Genomic DNA, 22250 nt, shown 5'->3' on the forward strand with positions numbered 1-22250 from the left:
CAAATAAATGAACGACAAGTTGCCACATTTCATTTTTATTGGTTTATGAGTCTGCAAGTTTTCGACAACAATATTCGTTCGACATAAGTTCGACGTAATGAACTAAGTCCCTGGAATGTAAGGATCCCTCAAACGCCTCTTGAAAACCTCGTCGTCCGGTGGAAGAAGGGGGTCGTCGTACTCCACCTCAAGAAGCGGGTACAGCTGGTGCGGCATGGGAGAGGTCATCCTATTACAAATTGATAAAAAAGGGTTAGAGTATTCAAATTAACAATATTCAGATTAACATTATGTAGCATTGCAAAATTTGAACTACTTGTTATGCAGTACGAACACAATATGAAATCACCTGCTGCCCTCATCTTCTATACCGGCTAGCCTTGTGACCAAATTATTTGAAAACGGAGCACAGATTCCTACCATGGGTCTCGTTGTAGTCTCCCCCACCGTACATGTCTTTGTCGTACCCTCTCATAGCGTCCATGTCCCCCTTGAGTCACTTCTTCTTCCTCCTACCCTTCCATACCTTCATTAGATCCGAATGCGGCACGTAGTCATAATCATTATAAGGTGGCCACTGTGTCGGGTCAAGGTATGGCTCAAAGCTCATCTCCCAAATACTAACGGTGTTCAAACAAAGATACAAGGGTGACATATATGGTAGATCCTCATAGTTGTACCCGCAAACCCTACAGGCCGTGATCATATGAGAGCAAGGGGCATGCATGGTCTGAGGGACGTTGCAACCACACTCTACCTTTTCAAGATCAACTCAGTAGTTTCGTCCACCATAACGTTCGCCGCCCAAGCTTATGCCACCCTTGCCCTGTACACTAAAGATATGGCAGCAGGGTCCATACGGCTCGGTCGTGTGCTGCTTGGCCAATTCCTCAGCCTCCTTTAAATGTTCAGCTTTGGCCTTTCCAAAATGCCCCTGCTCAGCTATATTCCTCTGCGCAAGTTTCCACCTCTTCACAAAATATTCGTTGCACTATGAAACGATAACTCATCAATTCCAGACATAGGCAATGATCAAACTCCGGTGAATACACGGTTGAAGGACTCCGAGGAGTTAGTGGTCATGATGCCATACCTGAAACACCCCTTGTCATATGCTAACGCCCACTGAGCCTTATGTTCCATATGCGCCTCTAACCAGGCCTTTCCCGCTGCATTTATCATCTTGTCTAGTTCTCTCTTTGTCTCTTTGAACTGGTGCTCTGTACGTACATAATAAATAGCCTTTACCTTGTCACATACCTTCTGCTTTCGTTGATGCCGTCAGAAATTAGCAGCAAAGTGTCTCATGCACCATCTATGTATTAGAGGCGGGAACCCATCTATATGCTCAGCTGCAGCATTAAGAAGCCCTACGTGATGGTCCGAGATCAAACATATAGTGCGAGTTGGGCCAAGCACTTGCACATGTAGAAGGCGAATGAACCATGACCACAATTCATTGTTCTCTCCCTCTGCCAAATCAAAAGCCATGGGTACTATCTGATCCTCAGGATCAACAGCAGCAACCATCATCAAGGTGCCCCTGTACTTTCCTGTTAGGAAAGTGCCATCAACAAGTATGACTGGCCGACAAAACTGAAATGCATGTTCCGTTTGCGCGAACGACCAGAACACACGATAGAGGACATGCCTCAATGGGTCCCAAAAAAACATCCCTCTGGTGTCCATAAACCATTTCAAGCCAGGGTTGTAGTAATGCATTACACATAAGATGCGGGGCACCCTATTGTACGCTTCCTCCTAAGTACCCCATCAAATCGCCAGAGCAATTTGCTTAGAACGCCGAGCCTTTCCGTACGTCACATCATACCTAACGAATCCAGATATGGACTGTTGTAAAGAAGACACCGAGATGTCATTATTATCATCAATGAGCCCTAATATACGATCGGCAAGGTAACATGCAGTGAGCTACTGATGATTTTCCTTCCCCATATTGTCTAGGCAAGTGTGGGGTTCGATAACTTTAGTTATCCTCCACTTGCCATCACTCTGTCTCTTTCATGCATTTAACCTCCACAAACAACTGTTCTTTTATATCACGTGGTACCTCAACTCTTGGTCCGAATGAGTGACGATGTATGGCCTATGGTGGTACACAACATAGTCCTAAAGGAAGAGTTTCATCTCTGACATTGTGTTGAATATCATCCCCTTCCTAAGGATTTCTTTCTCATGGTTATACAATGAATTCCTACACAATTGGAGATCGGTGTCACAAACTGCCATATCCGTTATGCTGACATCCCTATAGTTTGGAACGCCCATGAAAGGTACGTTCTTGGACCTTAGTTGCTCAAGCTCAGTCGCTGTATATGGTGGTGGGGGAACATACTATTGCGCTTCGCTAATTCTGGCCCATGAATCATAGGGGGTATCATTTGCAGTCAAATCTGTGACTAGTCTATCCTGAGCCTAGACACCATACAAAACCTCAATTGGTACTGGTAATGGCATAATATGAACCGGTACTTACATGGCATTAGCCGCTGTTGGCGTAGCATCTGTACCTCCTTGGTCATCATCAGAATCGTCTGAATCACTGCTGACTACATCACCGATCCTATTCGCCTCCTCCTGCTCCTCCGCATCTCGTTTGAAATCATTCACATCGAAGTCATTGCTTATACAACCTACTACAGTTGAATGAAACTACTCCTACGTCATCTGACTATCCAAATCCATGTTACCCTGAGTTGCTTCCCCTTTGACCTCCAATTCTTGCTCATTGCCTCCAACACCATCAATGGATGGGCCGTCCTGAACACCCTACATCCGGTACCCATTCTCCACCACCACCTTAGTCATTGGCACATTGAAACCTTAGAGAACCCTAGTGTAGCGGGACCAGTGAGCAGAGTCGTGTAAGGGCATGAGGATATAGTGTGCCCTAGTCTTCCCAGTATCAAACCTCCCCTTCAGTGTAAAATCATCGTCAAACTTTGCATTCAAACGGACACAAAGGTCGTTGAAGCTAGGAGGTTCATCAAACCATTCCAATTCTTCTTCCATATCCTCAAACATACCATCTTCTCTCCTAACACTTCCTCCATACAAAACTCTAACACAACAATCTATCTGCAAAAGTATTAAAAGAAACTTCATCATGTCGTCGAAATTGTCGTACGTAATGTCTATAGTAATATTAATACATATTCTAACTATAGCTATAATAACTAATCTAATATTAACATCTATACAAGGCTAACTACAACAACTAATTAGACTAAATCCAATGTATAACTAGACTCAATAACTGTACTAACTAAACTACCTAACTTTACTACCTATACTAACTTACTATATTACCTATACTAACTAAACTAAATAACTTTACTAACTATACTAACTATACTGTAATAATTTTACTATCTATTAGGGGAGTACCTCGCTGTAGCGTGCTAGACCGGGCCAGGAGGCGCGAGCATAGTCCTCGGCGGGCAACCGCCGTGCGTGGCCGGAGGGAGTGGCGCGTCGGCGTGGGGGCTCGGCGGCCGCACCGAGCGGCCGACGGCCGTGCCATGCTCAGCGGCGGGCTAGCGTGGGCGAACACGGCAGCCAGACGGCCTTGCTGCGCTGCTCGGGCAACGGCGGCTGCTCGGCCACTAGCGGACGCGGGCAGCGGCGGTCGGTTTTATTCGGCTCTGCCGTGCTATGGATCAGGACGCGGTAGTGCCACGCCAAGATCAGTGGCGTGGTAGGCCCTGCCCCGTCAGTGGTCAGCGACTCTGGTCACCGCCACATCAGCCCTCGGCCGCGCCAACATACATGGCGCGGCACAGGCATATGGTCACGCCAGGGCAATAGGTGCGACCAAAAGTGTTAGTTTAAAAAAACCCGACCGTGTTAGATTTCAAATTAGTTTCCAAAAAATGTTAAAATTAAAAAAAAATCCGTAGGTGCGAGGAGGCCATTTTTTTACTATTTAGCTCTTTTTTCGAGAAAAAAAATTACGTTGGGCCCTTTGGATGAAGTAAACTCATCTTTAGACTCTGGGGTTGGCGTCAGGACTCACGACGCTGAGGTGTCTGATCATGTACAGTAAGGAATCCTAGATGACATTAACGTGTCCGATACCCGACACCCAAAAATATAAGAGTTAGCGCCAGCGCCACAGCTCTGTGCGTCGACGTCGGAGGCCTATAATCTGGCGCGGTGGCAGCGCATCACCGTTCAGGTTCTGGCCGCCATGTGCCGGTGCTCAGCGTCGTCAGAGGTTAGAGCCCAGAGGCACGCTTGCGTGCAGGACCGAGCTGGAAAACGGCGCCGGGCACTGCAGGACCGAGCTGGAAAACAGCGCCGATGCTATATATATATATAGGGACTTGCTATATCCCAGTCGACTGAAATATACACCTTTTTCAGTCGACGTCCACAGCCCTTGGATCTGCATCCAATGGCTTGTCTCTGTTGTTTTTCTTCTTCATGCAAGGAAAACGGGTCCACGAATGAACCCGAAAATCAACCCAGGCAACTACCGGGCCCACCAAGCCTTAACGGGCACATGATCCGATACCCGCAATGGAGATTTGCAGCTCATTTGGCCCAAAATGAAACAATCGGCCTAATAAACATACATACAAGCATACACTGAATATTCTTGGGCCATACCACAAATCAAAATTAATATAGTACCATTTCTATTCTACTGCTGCAAAATGCACAACGAATAGAATATTCAAAATTACAAAACAAGAATATGAAAATTGCACTTTCCAAATAGTGCAAATACTATGTGTTGTTACTGCAATTTTACTATATATGTATATAAGTAAAAGTATTGGTATATTTATACAAAATCCAGCTCATAAACGAGGAGTCTGCTGATAGTACAATTAAAGTATACTATTTTCTATGCAATTATCTACAGTTGACTAAAAATTATCACAGGATGCAAATGCATGTTGGGAGGCAAAATCTTTGATATCCTTGAACAAGTCTGTAGCCATACAAGCAGTTAGTAGTCATTAGTCAAAAACATGTACACATGTACTGGTCAATAAATAGAAGCAACAGCTAAAGCCTAGTAAAGATGAAATGAGCATACAAAGAAGCTAAATTTCCAGTTCAGCTCGGCATACTTGACCAATGAACCAATTAAGCAAAGCCATCATTCAATTAATAAGTCAATTTAGATTTTCCTATTCTAGATTCCCACAATGTGTGAACTAGTTTGATAGATCAGATAGCATCACACCAGTTTTGGTAGTACAATTCAGTTCATGTGATGAGTGGCCAAAACGAGCACTTTGGTTAACAAGTAAATAGCACTGATGCCTAGAGAGCACTATCGGAACCAACGGCATTCTTCTCGCCAAGGCAAAAAAGAATTTAACTGCACGGAACTCAACACAAATAAACCAAGATGCAACCAGATTACCAGAACATGCACGTCAAAGTCAGAGCTCCCCCTGAACTGCAAGTCTGCAACCTGCCCAGTTCAGAGTTCAACCCTGGATGTACAAAATGCCATCAGTCCAGCTCCAGCATTATGGGGTTGTTTGGATGCCGCCCTCACCTGGACATGCCTGCTAGGCAACTGATCTCAGCCCCAGGCGATCAAAATAGGACGCCTAGGAATGCTGCCTGGCGCCGGAGCTGCCTGGGAGGCAGCATCCAAACAGCCCGTATCTGCATAGGATCATTTTCTTCTCTGACTCCACTAGTCCGAGCTAGTGAGCTAATGCCACTGCGAGGAAGAGTGTGCAGCCGACAGCCCCTGTAGGATCAGATTCCATATAAGACTAAGAATGAACTAGTATCATGCTAATGTGGGATGGTACATGATAGGACTCCTAAATTTCTTGTTTGGTCTGAGGAATTGGATGTGTTGATCCATCACTACTTCTTCCTCATAAGCACTTATAGTATAAACGTGAAGGACCGAGTCATCCCACAGAAATTCTCATGATGGATCATTTCATCTAGGCCAACTCCTCAAACCAAACACAACTTTAGAGAATACAGAGTACACAAGAGTTTGTGAGAATGTCAGTAAAAACATTTTTGATATGAATAGTCTGGCAATAAAATGATTACCCCATATTTTTGCATTCCAAGGAGGAGAAGTGTGCTTGAGCCAGTGATGTGAACCCCCACCCACAAAGGTATGTGGAACAAGAGGTTGAAAGCAAAAGCTGTTCAAATAACTGAAAAATGGTAACATTTGTAAGAAGCAAACGGTCAAATGAATGTGAAAACCAATTGAGTTCTATATATTGGCAAAAACAATTGTTGATTAATTTTCATTCCTTAGTTTTACAGGAATAAACAGTGGACCAAATGAATTGGAAATTAGCAAGAAGAATAAATCAGTCAGTTTAGCTTTGGCATTAAGAATTAGTCTACAACAACACTGAATCCTCTTTTATTGTATCCATATATGTTCATTAATATAATACACGATCAACCGAAAATCAAACATAGCAGTTTAACAATATTTTTTTATGCAAGATTATCAAGAAATGATCTTAACCTTCTGGGATATCTGCAGCAATCATAGCTAACTCTGCTAGCAGCCATAGGCAGATTCTCACCCATGCTGGATATTCCGTCTTGCATAGCTCGGCAAGATGCCGCCCTGAGTCAGTGAACAGCCATCAATTCCAATTGACGTGAGAGAGTGTACTCCTAAGCATAATATATACTAGTTCTCTATAAAATACTTGTCACTACTCCAAGATTAGCAGATAGTGACTGAATAATTAACGCGAAGATGAGGCCAATCAAGGTCACCCAGAGGAGCTATAAATGAGCAAATTAAAAAAAATGACAAAAAGGAGCAAAGTAGTTAGTTTTGGTTTGCATTATGCAAGAAATGTTGCTTGCAAGGGTGAATATGGCGTGATTTAACAAAGATCTAAAAGTGTACCTCATATCTGTGATCTGCACCAGCTTGCAAATCTGTTCCCACTGTTCAAATTTAACAAGCATCAATACTGTGCGATATAGAGAACAGAGATAGAGGAAGAAATGGTGCACGGCATACAATTTCTGGGATCAAGGTAGGCCAAATAGACCATAAATCCTGGGCCAACGTGGTACAAGAACCTTTTCCATGCTGTGCCCTGTGTTACACAGCACCATGGAATTAGCAAGTATATTTATCCCCCGGTAATCAAAAGCATGAGGCACACAAAAGGACAAAGGGTAGTACATTTTTTATCTAACCCATAGGAGAGCTATGTATCATTTCACTAGAAGAACAAAAGAAGAACAGAACACACACACAAAAATGAAATGTTTAAGATTATCAACGCCTCTGTTGTCATACGAAGATCATGTAACCAGTGCAGAAAGAATACAAATTGAGATTTTGTTCTTTTTAGTTTTGCAACGCAAGGAAGTCGAGTCGAGTCACACCAAAGAGGCAAGAACTTTGACTGAAACAGGAACATATATTTGTATAACAAACATGATAAAAAAAACATTATGTGGTACTATTCATCTCTCCTTGAAATGCAAGTTACTATACCTGATTAAATTTAGTGAGTTGATCCACGGGGTCATTACCAACCAATGATTCTCCAACAAATAAAACCAGGTCCAGGCTATCGAGATTGATTAGCTTGGAGAGCACTCTCATGAGTGGCTCATTGTCCTGATAGATTCAATTAGACAGAGACTTCATGTAAACTTCAAAATATAAAGACTATATCCTCCAGTATAGAGACAAAAAGAAGTTACCCTCTAGTACAGAGACCAAATCCCAGCATGATGAATAAGAATCCTGAAAGGAGAGCAACACTTCCAAGTTGATCCTGCAGAGCAAGGAATATGGTCTTAAAAAATTACAAAACACAAATATGGAAATTGCAATGTTCGATACTTGCAATTTACATTATCGGTGAGTGCAATTTCACAAGCCAAACTGTCAGACAACAAATACAGAGGACTAGCTCTACTGAGGTAATAACATTCAAATATCATAGCCGCTTAAATGAGTTACTAAAACTGTGCAAGCTGATTCATCATAATAATGAAATGTCTTGAAAGCTCAATGCAAGGACAAGTTATGGATGAACTTATATTTGTGATGGGAGGAAATATTAAAATCCACCACAATAGCAAAGCCAGCTTCAATAAACAAGTGTATTCAGGTTTTCATTCTTACTGCAAAGATAATCAACATGCTGAAATGCCAGAATGCTAACCCAGAGCTCACTTAGCCAGCTTGGTGGCACATAAATTAGATCCAAATTTTGACAAATCACATAATTTCAACGGATACAGGGATGATAGCTTTTGGCAATAATAAAATCACATAATAAAGACACAATTTTTATTCTACACAAGCACAAGCACAAATACAACATTACAAGAGATAATTTTTTTTCTATGGAAGGACAATTTACAAAAAAAAATTCCCATAACCAAGACAAATCACAGATTACAAGAGAAAAGAATTTTCTATGGAAGGACAATTTACAAAATCTTTTCTCAATACTAGCACAATCACATATTACAAAAGACAATTATTTTCTATAGAAGGACAATTTACAAAAGTTTTTCCCAAAACCAGCACAATCACAGATTACAAGAGATAGGAGGCCGGAGAAGCGGGCAGGTTGAAGGATCAGTTGAGAGAATAATTAGACGCTAAGAACAAGAACTGGAAGTAAACATGGTGCGACACTATAAGCCAAAGAAGCGGTTGGAAGGAATGACAAGGTCAAAACAACAACAAAATAATGTAGCAGATTACAAAAATTAATGTAATTGTTAACAGGACCATAGGAAGAGATAGTTAACAGTCAATGTGACTCAAAATGGCCAAAACAATATTACCTAAAGTCACTGGAATTTGGATACATAACTAGACAGAAAAAAATTCAAATCCACTCAAGATCAGCAAAAGATAAAAAAAAAGCTCCTCAAGAGGAGAGCCTCTAATAATCCGGATAAGACACATGACTAAAAAGCCATAAATAGGTGCTTTTTTTCTAATGCAGCACAAGTAAGTGTAGTTGTCGATCTAGCAATGCTCAGGACTATAAGAAACCATATTGTCACATGCCATCTAGCGATGCTCGAAAAAGAAAGTATATAATACTACGACTACAAAATACTGATACCTGTTTAGAAAAGAACAAGTGAAGCTCTGCATTCAGTTTAAAAAAGAACAGAGAGCCGGTCGGGTCTACAACAAATGGATGCAAACGGTCATAGCATCTAACCCAACTGCCATTCTTGTACGTATTCATTTTGGAGCAAAGATGATGAGTGAGTGCTTTGCAGTTTTGCATTGGAAACTGTTAGTCGCTGAATTCTCACTCTTGGAAGTAGCAGAATTCTTACTCTCATCGAGAGAGGATGACACTAGGAGTTGGGACAATTTTCTGGTTTACTTCTCAATGCCATACCAACCTAAGGGGTTGGGGATATATATTTATAGGCTGCTAGCCAGTCAAGCATATGCCAAGATGCTAGTCTAAGATGTTGTCCTAGATGCTAAGATGTTGTCCTCTAGATAATAGTCTAAGATGCTGTCCTAGATGCTGTCCTCTAGTCTAAGATGCTGTCCTATGCTGTCCTAAAAACACAAAGATCACAACAGCCCCACAAAGACCATAGTAGCTAGACCTATCCATCATTCTCCCCCTAAGTCTTGTGCATTGTCTTGTGGAAAAGTTGAACCATCCCGATCCTGGAGCAGAGCTCAAGGAACTTGATCCTCCCAAGGGGCTTGGTGAGCAGGTCCGCAATCTAGTCCTTGGTGTTGATGTAGCTCGCCTTGATGCTCCCTTCCTCAAGACAGCCTCGGATGAAGTGGTACCTCACCTAGATATGCTTGCTGCGTTCATGGAAGACGGGGTTCTTTGCCAGGGCCAGAGCGGACTTGCTGTCCACCCTGAGCTCCACCGCTCTAGTGTCTCTGCCGAGGAGATCACCAAGCAGTCAAGCGAGCCAGAGTGCCTGAGTCGAAGCGGTGGATGCCGCTATGTACTCGACCTCGTAGCTAGATAGGGCCACCGCCTGTTGCTTGACCGACTGCCAGCTAACGAGGCACTTGCCGAGGAAGAAGAGGATCCCGCTCGTGCTCTTACTGGTGTCGATGTCGCCGGCATGGTCGCTGTCGCTGTACCCGACAAAGTGTGCTACCCCAGGGCACCTAGGGTAGTTGAGGCCATGGTCGAGAGTCCCCGCAATGTAGCAGATGATCCTCTTCACAGCCTGCTGGTGCTCCATTGTCGGTCGCTGCATGAACCGACTAACGTAGCCGACGGAGAATGCCAGGTCCGGCCATGTGTGGGCGAGGTAGCGAAGGCTCCCCACAAGACGCCAGTACTGCGTAGCGTCCACCTCCTCCATCATGCTGTCGTGGCTCAGCTTCAGCCTCTCCTCCATCGGAGTGAGAGCTGGGTTGCAGTCGATGAGCCCAGCTAGCTCAACGACGTGCTTGGCGTAGGTGGTCTATTGAAGTATGATCCTAGAGTCATCCTGGTGCACCTCGATTCCCAGGTAGAAGGAGAGAGGTCCTAGGTCACACATCTGGAAGGTGGCCTTCATCTCTTCCTTGAATGCCGCCACCTCCACATCCTTGGTGCCGGTGATCACCAAGTCATCGACGTAGACACCCACCAGCAGAGCATTACCTCCACTGCCCCATCGGTAGATGGCCGCCTCGTGTGGGCTTTGCTCAAAGCCCATCCCCTTTAGCATAGAATCCAGCTTAGCATTCCATGCCCTCGGTGTCTGCCGCAAGCCATAGAGGGCCTTGCACAGGTGGAGCACCTTGCCCTCCTTGCCGAGGATCATAAATCCCGGTGGCTGGTGCACGTAGACCTCCTTCTTTAAGTCGCCATTAAGGAACGCCGACTTGACATCCATGTGATGAACACGCTAGCCCTCCTGGGCAGCTAGCGCGAGGAGGAGTTGCACGGACTCCATCCGTGCCACGGGAGCAAAGGCGTCATCGAAGTCGACCCCCTCCTGCTGCACAAAACCTTGTGCCACCAAGCGAGCCTTGTGCTTGACGATGGCACCGGCTTCATCCCTCTTCAACTTGTACACCCACTTAAGGGTGATCGCGTGATGACCAAGAGGAAGGTCAGCAAGCTCCCAGGTGTGGTTCTTCTCAACCGCATCCATCTCCAACTACATCGCGGCGCGCCATGCCGCGTGTCTCTCAGCCTCTGCAAACGATCGAGGCTCGCCGTCATCATACGCAAGGTGCAACTGCGCCTCCAGGTCGTGAGGCACCGATCCTAACACCGATTGGTCGCCGAGAAGGTTCTCCATCGTACAGTACCGCAACGGCTCACCATCATGGTACGCATCGATGTGCTCCTTGTCGTGAGAGAGCGGAGTAGCGAGCTCAACTGGGCCATGCTCGACACGAGCTGGTGGTGGAGTAGACATGCCCGGAGTGGTGCCTGTCGATGCTGGAGTGCGTGGCGTTGCCGGCTGTGGTGGAGCCAGCGAAGAACTCATCGCAGCCGAGGTCCTAGATGGAGAGCGTGGTGCTCTCAGAGTAGCAGGCACCGGGGTCGATGGAGGCTTGAGGACTTGGGTAGACGCGCTCGCTGAAGAAGAGCTGCCTACTCCCCCAGCTCCCTCAAAGTGGACGTACTTGATAGAGAAGTCATCATACATTGGAGCTGAGCCATCGTCCACCGCCTTGTCCCACGCCCATCCTCGCCCTTCGTTGAACACAACGTTGCACGCCGTGCGCACATGCTGTGTCTTTGGGTCGAGGATGCGGTAGGCCTTCGAGCCATCCGCGTAGCCGATGAACAGTCCCGGAGTGCTCCTATCGTCGAGCTTGCTGATGTGGCCAAGCTCTTTGGCAAACGCGAGGCAGCCGAAGACCCACAAGTGGGAGACCGTCGGCTTGCACCCATGCCAAGCCTTGTACGGCGTCCTACCATCGAGCGCCTTGGTAGGCGAGCGGTTGAGGATGTAGACGGCCATCACCACCGCCTCTCCCTAGAAGATAGCCGGCATCCCCCTCTGCTTGAGGAGGGCCCGAGCCATCCCCACAACCGTCTGGTTGCGTCGCTCAATGATGCCGTTCTGCTGCGGGCTATATGGTGCGGAGTAGTGGCGCTGAATGCCCTCGTTAGCGCAGTACGATGTGAATTCAGTCGCCGTGAATTCGCCGCCGTTGTCGGTGCGCAACACGTGCAGCTTGCGGCCGCACTCCGCCTCCACAGTAGCCTACGCGTGCCTGATGGCGTCCGTAGCCTCTCCCTTGCTGCCGAGGACCATCACCCACATGTAGCGGGAGAGGTCGTTGACGAGCAGCAGGAAGTAGCGTTGTCCTCCCGGTGTGGCTGGTGTCACCGGGCCACACAAGTCCCTGTGCACAAGCTCGAGCCTCTCCTTGGCTCGAAAGCTAGCCCGCTGTGAAAAGGGGAGTCGCCTCTGCTTTGTCAACATGCAGACGTCGCAGAGCTGCTCCACATGGTCGAGGCATGGCAGGCCTCGCACATCTCCGTGGCACTGAGCCGCTTTAGGGCCTCAAAGTGAAGGTGCCCGAAACACTCATGCCACTACCACGCCTCGTCATCCCGACGAGCAGTGAGACAGAGGGGTTGTGCCACCTGCACGTTAAGGACGTAGAGTCAATTTGCGCTTCTGGATACCTTGGCAAGAAGGCGACGACGACGATCCCAAATCCTCATGACTCCGTCCTCAACCACCACACGTGAACCGTTCTCATCCAGCTGTCCCAAGCTGATGATGGAGTTCCTCAATGCGGGGATGTAGTAGACTCCGGTGAGCAGCCTGTGCTCACCAGACACGGTGGTGAAGATGACGGAGCCGACGCCCTTGATCTCCACGCTGGAGGCATCCCCAAACTTGATGGAGCCTCGGATGCTAGAGTCAAGCTCGGTGAAGAACTCCCATCGATTGGTCATGTGATGGGTGGCGCCGGTGTCGAGGCACCACCCGTCAGTCTTGTCGTTGCCGGAGCTGTCGTCGAGGAGGGCGTGTGCTTTTGGCTTGTCGAGGTGGAGGAGAGCCACTGCGGCTGGTGCCATTAGAGGTAGCTCAATGCTTGCATGTGCCATGAATAGAGCTGGCTCCTCCTCCACCTATGCGACGTGAGCCTGGCCGCGTCGTGGCTATCGGCAGTCCTTGGCCCAATGGCCGAGCTGGCCACAGTTGCGGCAGGCGTCATCTCGTGCTGGCTTGTGCCTACCGACGGCGCCGCCCTAGGCGCCTCCACAGGCATCACCCTCGGCATGTCCTCGCGCCCCGGCCGGGGCGTCTCTATGCGCCTTGCATGGCTTGCCATGCTTGCGGCCACCTGTCACGGAAGAAGGCTCCCCCTTCTTCCGATCACCTTGTCTAGTAAGCCACTGCTCCTGAGTGAGAAGGAGCTTCCCGCCAGTGGTGATGGGCCCCGAGAGAGACTGTGGCTCATCGCTGTCGACGACCTTGAGGCGACCTATCGCCTCCTCGATTGACATCGTGGAGAGATCCAGTAGGGACTCGATCAAGCGAGCCATCTGCTTGTACTTCTCGGGGACACAGCGAAAGAGCTTTTCGATAGCTCTCTCCTCGCCGTAGGTGTCATTGCCGAACTGCACCATCTTCTACAACAGAGTGTTGAGACGGAGAGCAAAGTCATCAACATCCTCACCTGGCTTGAAGTCCAGGTTCTCCCACTCCTTGCGAAGTGCCTGCAGTGTGGACTTGCAGGCGCAGTCGCTGCCGATGCGTGCCGCAGCAATGGCATCCCAAGCCTCCTTGGCAGTCCGCTTGTTGGTAAGCGAGAACTACATCTCGGGCAGGACTGCAGCGATGAGGGCATCCAGCGCCCGTCGATCTAGGTCGTAGTCGATGTCGTCGTATTGGACTGCCTCCCACATGTGCCGCACCTGGAGCTTTACCCTCATCACCATAGCCCACTCGACGTAGTTGGTCTTGGTGAGGGTAGGCCACCCATCGCCGGGACCGACGTCCCTGACAACAGCCTAGAGCCCGTGGTAACCACGGTACCGATCCAGGGAGAGAGAGCCACGTTGCCTATGAAGGCCACGCTCTCCATCGACCCGTCGGTACTGATCCAGGGAGAGAGAGCCACACTACCTATGAAGGCCGCGCTCTCCATCGACCCGTCCGGCACTGTTGCCGTGTGTGCCTCCTCTAGGAGCGCTGCCAGCGCATCCGCACCTATCTAGGTTGCCGCCGCGCTCGTGGACGTGCGCGGCTGCCCCAAGAGCGCCATCGCCGTGTGCGCCTCCTCCAGGAGCGCCGCCAGCGCGTCCACGCCTGTCTAGCCTGCTGCCACGCTCGTGGGCGTGCGCAGCTGCCCACTGCACCACCTGCGCTCGTGCTACCTCCCTCTCTAGCAGCTCAAGGTCCACGTCGACAGTGTCGTCAGCGGAAATGGAGCTGCCAATGCTGTCGCGCAGAGCCTCGACCTCCGCTGTTGCCGCACGTGCTGCATTCGCCGCCGCCACTATTTCCGCCTCTGCTCTGGCTGCTGCCAGCTCTGCCGCTGCCAACCTCGATGCCCTTGCCGCCGCCGCAGCGGTCTCTACCGCCGCTCGCTCGTGTTCCTCTACCGTGGCAAGTTCGGCCTCCTGCCGACGCCGCGTGCTCGAGGCGACCGAGCGCTGAGACTGCCCTACGGACATGATGCGCTACCGGGGGGCTGCTGCGTGGGGAGAGGGCTGCTTCAGACGAGCTGCTGCTCGTCTGAGCGGGGGAGGAGTGAGCAGGAGCGGCCGGAGCTGCTGCTCGCAGCTGGGGCTGTTGTGTGGTTGGGAGAGGAGATGAGCAGGAGATGCTCAGGCTACAGGATAATACGGCTCCGATACCACTTGTTAGTCGCTGAATTATCACTCTTGGAAGTAGCAGAATTCTTACTCTCATCGAGAGAGGATGACACTAGGAGTTGGGACAATTTTCTGGTTTACTTCTCAATGGCATACCAACCCAAGGGGTTGGGGATACATATTTATAGGCTGCTAGCCAGCCAAGCATATGCCAAGATGCTAGTCTAAGATGCTGTCCTAGATGCTAAGATATTGTCCTCTAGATGCTAGTCTAAGATGTTGTCCTCTAGTCTAAGATGATGTCCTATGTTGTCCTAAAAACACAAAGACCACAACAGCCCCACAAAGACCATAGCAGCTAGACTTATCCATCAAACAAATTCAGAATGTACAGAGTACATTTAAAGACGAAGGTTTATTAATTTGGTGAATTTAGGTTGAGCTGTACAATGTAGGATAGTGTGTTTCAGAAAGAATGCATACATAGGTTATAGAACCGGATAGAAGTTCAGTATGATAGTGCAAACAAAGAGCATCGGGTACTTAGGTTCTTATTGACGCTAAACTGTCATTATGAGGCCCATCTCATGTTTCTTGTGAAATTCTATGTTCTATTACAAAGTGGGTGCGTGCTATTTTCCAAAAATTTTCTAATCAAAATATCCAGCACAAAATAATGAATATGGGATATTCAGTTTAGTGTCCATGAATTTTGACATGACTAGAAAAAATTGAAAACTCTAGCAGGCATGTAGATCTAATATATAACCCTGTCCTTAAAACCGACAGATAAGTGAAGGTTCCAAAAATGCCCAAAATGCATAAATTAAGAACTTATTAATGATAGCCACAAGCAACGTTTGTTAGAAAATAGCACAACTGGCTCAACCCAACTGAAATGCATGGAAACACATGCAAACTGACAAGGACAAGGGAAATTCTAATTGAAGCTTCCAAGGCCATGACATGAAAGCCATATCCTGAATTCTCACAGGAAATAGTAATTTTAAGAATCTCAAACATATGATTTTCCTAGAACGGTGGAGGATCACAAATCCATGACAATTCACCCATGAGAACCATATCCACAATCACATTGTGTTAAAAAAGCAGATTAACACCACGAAGTGCCAACTTCCCATAGAACTAATTATAGGCCTATTCCTATTTATAGGAAAAACTGCACATGCTGGAGCAGCATGTGAACAACCATTCAACTGCATTAGGTAATTCAAACCAAATGGAAAAGAGAGAAACGAACTACAAGATCCTTCCCTCCGTCCTCCCTACCTGTCTGCTTGCTTTGCTTCCCCTAGGCTGCAAAATCCCCAAGCATCTCAGCATCCCCATATCAGCGACAGCAGACTCGTCAACACTACCCAAACATAGCCCACCAGACTGAACAAAAGCACATCGGTAGTTCGTATAATTCTCCACTCACCATTTCGCCATTCCGACGAATCCCCCACCACAAAAGGCAAATCCCCCATGCAACCTAGAGAGACAACACCGGATCTACTAAACTAAGCCATGCAATCCCAGATACCACGGCCCCAAAGTTTCACTGAGCTAAGCCAACTCCATCCTCCATGGAATCGAACCATAGATACATCCGGTCATCCAGACACCATGAAATCCAATCGACCAACTATAGAACCAGATCCAGTAGAAACACCTGAGATAAATCCAAAACAAGACAGGGATTCGCGAGTCAGGGTACCTGACGACCTCTACCAATGGCGGCCGCGACTGAGCCTCCAAAATCGCCGAGGAGAGGCTCCGGCGCGCCTAAACGGAGAGGAGCACGGAGATGGACAGAGGAATCGCCCCCTCCGCCGCGAAGAGCTCCACCAAAAACACCGAGTCCCTTCATGTCTGTGTACGGTGTCCTGTGACTCCTGTCTGGGCGGTGGGCGATAGCGGGTGTGTTCTCCAATCCTGAACCCGATAATGAGGACGGACCCGACAAGGCGAAAACAGCCACAGCTGGACCCGATACGAAGGACCGCACGTCGACTGAAGGATGAGCCTGATTTCAGTCGACCGATGGATAGGAAAAGTGATATATATATATTCCTGAACTCTGGCTTGCACGCCTATATAACGACACTGCTAAGTATTAATACATGGATAGTACGTACGTTGATGCATCCACAAATAGTACCACGCAGGTGCCATTGCATGGATATCGGCGCCGCTGCCAGAGTAGGCCCTAGCTGCACTTGCAGTTGCATGTGTGCATGTTACGCGGCACACCAGCATGGCTGCACCCATCACTATGGTTTCTCCAACTATTGTTGCCGGCACACCTGTATAAGCTCGCATCCACACAGCAAATTATATTCAAGTCCCATAGCTGAATTTTTAATGGAGGATCAACATTTAACTTTGCAATTGTATTCCTCTGCGAACTTGTAATTTCTAGCAGATTTGTATGTTCAGTATTAACAGAATTTTTTTATACATTGACAATATTTATTTTATGTCCATGCATATATGACATGTGTTGATATTTCTCTGCTCTTTTGAATGTATTTGTTTATCACACATTATGAATATACCATGTAATTGCAAGAATAATTTTTTGAATAATTATATTCGAAACATGGTATAAGGTATATGAGCTCTCTAAATCCTGTAGATTTTAGACTTATCACCTTTGAGAGGCTTATATTTAGTTTTTCTAGCATAATAAATTTTTGGGATAAACGAATGATTGGTATTAATTCTGAAATTTTGCATGTACCATGATTAGATCCTGAAAAATGCTACGATGCTTCTAGGAATATTTTGAATAACATTGTTGGCTGATAAACTCTGGCTGAAACCAACGAGCGAACATGCTTATTGTTTGGTTTGAGAAATGAGGTGATACATCCTCTTCTCACTTCTCACTTTTTGTATTTGGTTTATGAAATAGAATGAGGTGATACATCCTCTTCTTACTCCTAAAGACAAGCGAACACGGCCAAATAAATCCCTCATAAAATCCAAGCAAGATGTACGGAATAAGAATGCTGGGAGGTCTTCAAAAGCCAACCCTGGTTGGCTTTTATCACGCCCACAGGGGTTTTGTTTGCTGGGACCCCTTGGCTCATCATTCTCGGGACATACTAGTACATGACATGAGGCATGAGGGCAGCGGCAGGCCATTAAGACCCACGCTACACAGCACACAGCACACAGCACACAGCACAGACCAGGAGCTGCCATAGTGCCATGTCTGCCTGTGTTCGTTTGACCGACGCTCGACCAGGCCGGCCAGAAAACAAACAAGATCGAGCTCGTATGCATGCAAGTTTTCTTTCTTTTCTTTTTTTCTTTTGGCGCATGCAGCCAATCCTAGTCGGTCCAGCTCGGTCCTGCCTGGCGCCGTTTTTCAGCTCGGTCCTGCACGCAAGCGTGCTTCTGGGCTCTGACCTCTGACGACGCTGAGCACCGGCACATGGCGGCCCGAACCCGAACGGTGATGCGCTGCCACCGCGCCAGATTACATGCCTCCGGCGTCGGCGCCGAGACCTATGCCGCTGAGCTCGAGATACGACCACGTTAAAGTCACCTAGAATTTCGAGACGTGTTATCAACGTCATGAGTCTTAGCGTTGACCCAGAGTCTAAAGATAAGTTTACTCCTACAAAGAGACCAAACATATTTTTTTTAAAAAGATTAAATAGTAAAAAATTCGGGCTGAGGCGGCTGTCTCGTTGGATCCGAGGGAGAGGAAGAGCGCCTCGTAGTTTGGGACCGGGTTTGGCGCGGGCTGGAGCGCGAAGAAGAGGAGCACCGCGAGGGAGGCGCCGAGGACGGCGAGCATGGGCGAGAGGAGGCAGAGGAAACGGCCGCGCGGGTGGGGTTTTGCCAGCGGCGGCGAGGGGGCGAGGAGCGAGGCCGTTTCGGGGCGGGACATGGCGCCGGAGCTGGTGGGTGGTGTGCTCTGCTGTGGCGAGCGGCGCGTGCTCAGGTAGCGGGGTTTAAGCGGCGGGTGTTGTCCCCTCCGCGCACGCTGGACAGGAATTCACTCCGCTGGACTGTTGCTGTCAAGCCAACGCTGGAGAATATGCAACGCGGTACCTTCTTCTTTTGAAAAGGAAATCGCCGTAGATTGGATGCAGAGGATCCGTCCGCGTTCGTGCTCCACGGTTTTCGCTTTTACACATTGTGAGCAGTGAGCGTGCTCCGTTCCCGGTTGCAGTTACACTGACCGGATGCTTGTGGTTTGTTGTGAAGCAGGTGTGGTACGTCTGTTTCAGTCTGGCTGGACCGTTGACCCTGTTTAAAAGGCGATTTAGGCCTCGCCACATGTTAGGTCGGTCTGAGTGAAAAATTTATGAGTTACACATAGGTGCTTTCGATGACAGCATCGTTTCTAGGAAGAGAGGAGGGAGTTTATTTAGATCAAACTCTCATAGCACGATTACTAACTCTATATAAGCCATGAAATTAAATGTCTATGTTTTATTCATTTTTTATTTCATTTTATATGATGCGGTAGTTTGGGAAACAACGTCATAAAACTCTTCAATAAAAAAAAACATTAGTGTGCAGTTTCTTTTCCAAGATAAAATCAATTCTATAGCATTTAAAGATCATCGCTTTTAAGTATCATCACAGAACCTCCTTTTGGTAAAGAGTCAATGTTTTAAATCCCCGGGCTAAACCATTTAGAAATGGCTTCCTCTGAAAGCTATAACGAAAACTATTCCATTTAGGGTTCTATAAAAAAACATAAAAATATTTAATTAGTCCCTGCACAAACATAAAGCTAAGAAAAATTCATACGTGCAAATAATCAAATTTAGAGTTAAATGCATGTGTGGTCCATCAACTTGCGCTCTAGTTTCGCTTAGGTCCATCAACTTTGAAAGTGGATTTTTTAGTCCATGAACTTTTAAAATGGTTCACTGCAAGTCCATGTCATTTATTTAACCTTAAATTCAACGTATATTTGTAGAAAACCGCCCTACTGCCTTTATCTTCTACGCGCTCAGATCCTTCCTGCTCAACGCATGCATGCACGTCGGCTTCGGCCTCCGGTCGCGCGCGTACAGCAGCCACGGCTGTTGCTCCCGTTCCACAAGGCACGCGCGTACAACATGGACGCCGAGACCATGGAGGTGGCGCTCGACCGGATCCGCCGCTTCGTGGGCTAGCACCAGCAGAGCAAGGCCAAGGTCGAGCGCTGGGCAGCCACGCGGCCCCTGCGCCTCAGCTTGCCGCGCGGGGGAGGCACCGCATGCTCCGCCAGGCGATCCCAAGGCGCAGCCGAGCTCCGGGAGATAATGAGGGACGAGCCGCACCGGGCGCCGATGTGGTCACCCAAGGACGACGCCGCGGTGCGTGACAACTCGGGCCTCGTCCAGCTCCTGGACGCGTGCTTCACGCTGCTACGCTAGGAGACACCCGTCGGGCTCGGCAAGGTAGCTGAGAGGCTGCTTGAGGCCAGCAGCTTCTTTGCGCCGGTGCCGATCCCGACGGCGATGCTGATACACGCCGGCTGCGCGTGCGCGGCCGGGAAGACGCCGTGGAAGCGCTTGACGCGTGAGCTCCGACAATGCTGCACCTCGCCGCACGCGCCACTGGAAACTGGCCGCGTCGAGCAGAACACGCTGGCGATGCTGCTGCGCCTTGGGATCGCCTGGCAGAGCACGCGGTGCCTCCCCCGCGTGGCAAGCTGAGGCGCAGGGGCCGCGTGGCTACCCAGCGCTCGGCCTTGGCCTTGCTCTGCTGGTGCTGGCGCAGGAAGCGGCGGATCTGGTCGAGCGCCACCTCCATGGTCTCGGCGTCCATGTTGTACGCGCGCGCCTTGTGGAACGGGAGTAGCAGCAGTGGCTGCTGTACGCGCGCGACCGGCGGCTGAAGCCGACGTGCATGCATGCGTTGAGCAGGAAGGGTCTGAGCGCGTAGAAGATAAAGGCAGTAGGGCGTTTTCAGCAAATATACGTTGAATTTAAGGTTAAATAAATGGCATGGACCTGCAGTGAACCATTTTAAAAGTTCATGGACCTAAAAACCCAGTTTCAAAGTTGATGGACCTAAGCGAAACTAGAGCGCAAGTTGATGAACCACCCATGCATTTAACTCTCAATTTTATGTCCCGAGCTCTCAAATAACATGTCTTTAGGTCAATTACTTGACAACCATTTCATCAACCAATATATTCATAGGTTATAGCTACAATCAAATATTCATATTCATTCGAGCGGCCCTCGAATTTGTATGCCTGTGCCACATAGGTACATGAACTTGGAAAATACATTTCTGGTCCCTAAACTTGTTAAGCGGTGTACCGCAGGCCCACATGGACATTTTTTTGCTGACGTGACACTACCATAACATGTATTTTTCAATTAACCCCTCACCTTAGTTATCCTTATTAAAAATGGACCCTTCTTCCTCTCTCACCGTCCCACTTGCTGGAGCACGATGTCGAGACCGTGGCTGCAAGCTACTCCACGCCCCTCAGACAAGCCTCCCGACATCGTAGTTGCCGCGCGAGCTCCTCCACTGCCGGCTGGAGCATGGCCGCCGCCACTGGTCATGTCACCTGCCGCCGGGCCGCCGGTCGCCGACGCAGGGGCCGCGTGGGGCTGGCCGCCACCCACAGGCACGGAGGTCGCGCGAGGGAGGTCGTAGGCACTCGGTCGCGGAGGACTCGTAGGGCTGTAGCTAGGAGGTTGCGCGGGCTACCTACCGTGAGCGCGGTTGCAGGGCACTAGGGTCGTTGGCCGCAGGGCGCACCACGCGTAGTCAGTCAGGCATGTGGGTTGTACGACCGGCTTGGCGCACTGACACCGCCGGTGCACGCCTGGCGTGTAGGTAGAGTAGAGCACTAGTTGAGGCGAGGAGACGGAGCGCGTGCTAAACAAGCAAATCGACTTCGTCTCATGGTAAGAACATCGTCGACGGATGAAAAACCATGATGTCTTATGGCTTCAGCGATGAATCCCCACAGTAATCAACGGTGTTGCAGCGAGGGTGGATGGACGATCTGGATGTAGCCATGCTTCCATCACCAGCGAGACCAGATGCATGGCCTCTGGAGTCTTGCCAGCTAGCTAGCTTCTTGCATGCGTTCGAAGGGAGGGAGGTTCTGCTTGGTTGATTCGGTCCCTGAGGACGCTGTAGAGCTCGATGAGGCGGGCATCGAAGCAGAGGCTGCGTGTGGCAGCGGTGTCATGGCTGCAACCGCGGTGATAGCGACCAGTTCACCTGCTCCACCATCTCGGTGAAGGGGAGCACATCGGAATGTAGTGCGGAACCATGTGCACTCGCCCTTGTCAGCGATGACCCTGGCCGACATGCCCGCCAGCTCCTACGGGGTCACGTCAGGGCCCGCACCAACAGCGTCGAGGACCACGAGGCGGCCACTAGGCTTGGCGTGGCCTAGGCGGAGATCCCCCGTCAGGTCATAGCCACACCCGAGTACCCGACCGTGGCCACGCCCGCCTCCGCCGTGTGCTCCGCGGTCATGTGCTCACACGAGGAGCCCTGCATCGT

General features: G+C 48.8%; 1 protein-coding gene across 1 annotated transcript in view; it reads right to left on the reverse strand.

Annotated features, from left to right (window-relative positions):
* Nucleotides 1-18660, reverse strand: part of LOC136458964 (probable glutamate carboxypeptidase LAMP1) — a 32752-nt gene extending 14092 nt beyond the window's left edge. The window contains exon 1 of the mRNA XM_066458861.1: nt 18443-18660. Within this exon, the coding sequence (XP_066314958.1) occupies nt 18443-18660 (218 nt within the window). The remainder of the gene's footprint in view (nt 1-18442) is intronic.
* Nucleotides 18661-22250: the final 3590 nt, after the last annotated feature.

This window comes from Miscanthus floridulus, chromosome 6, assembly GCF_019320115.1.
Source record: "Miscanthus floridulus cultivar M001 chromosome 6, ASM1932011v1, whole genome shotgun sequence".
NCBI lineage: Eukaryota > Viridiplantae > Streptophyta > Magnoliopsida > Poales > Poaceae > Miscanthus > Miscanthus floridulus.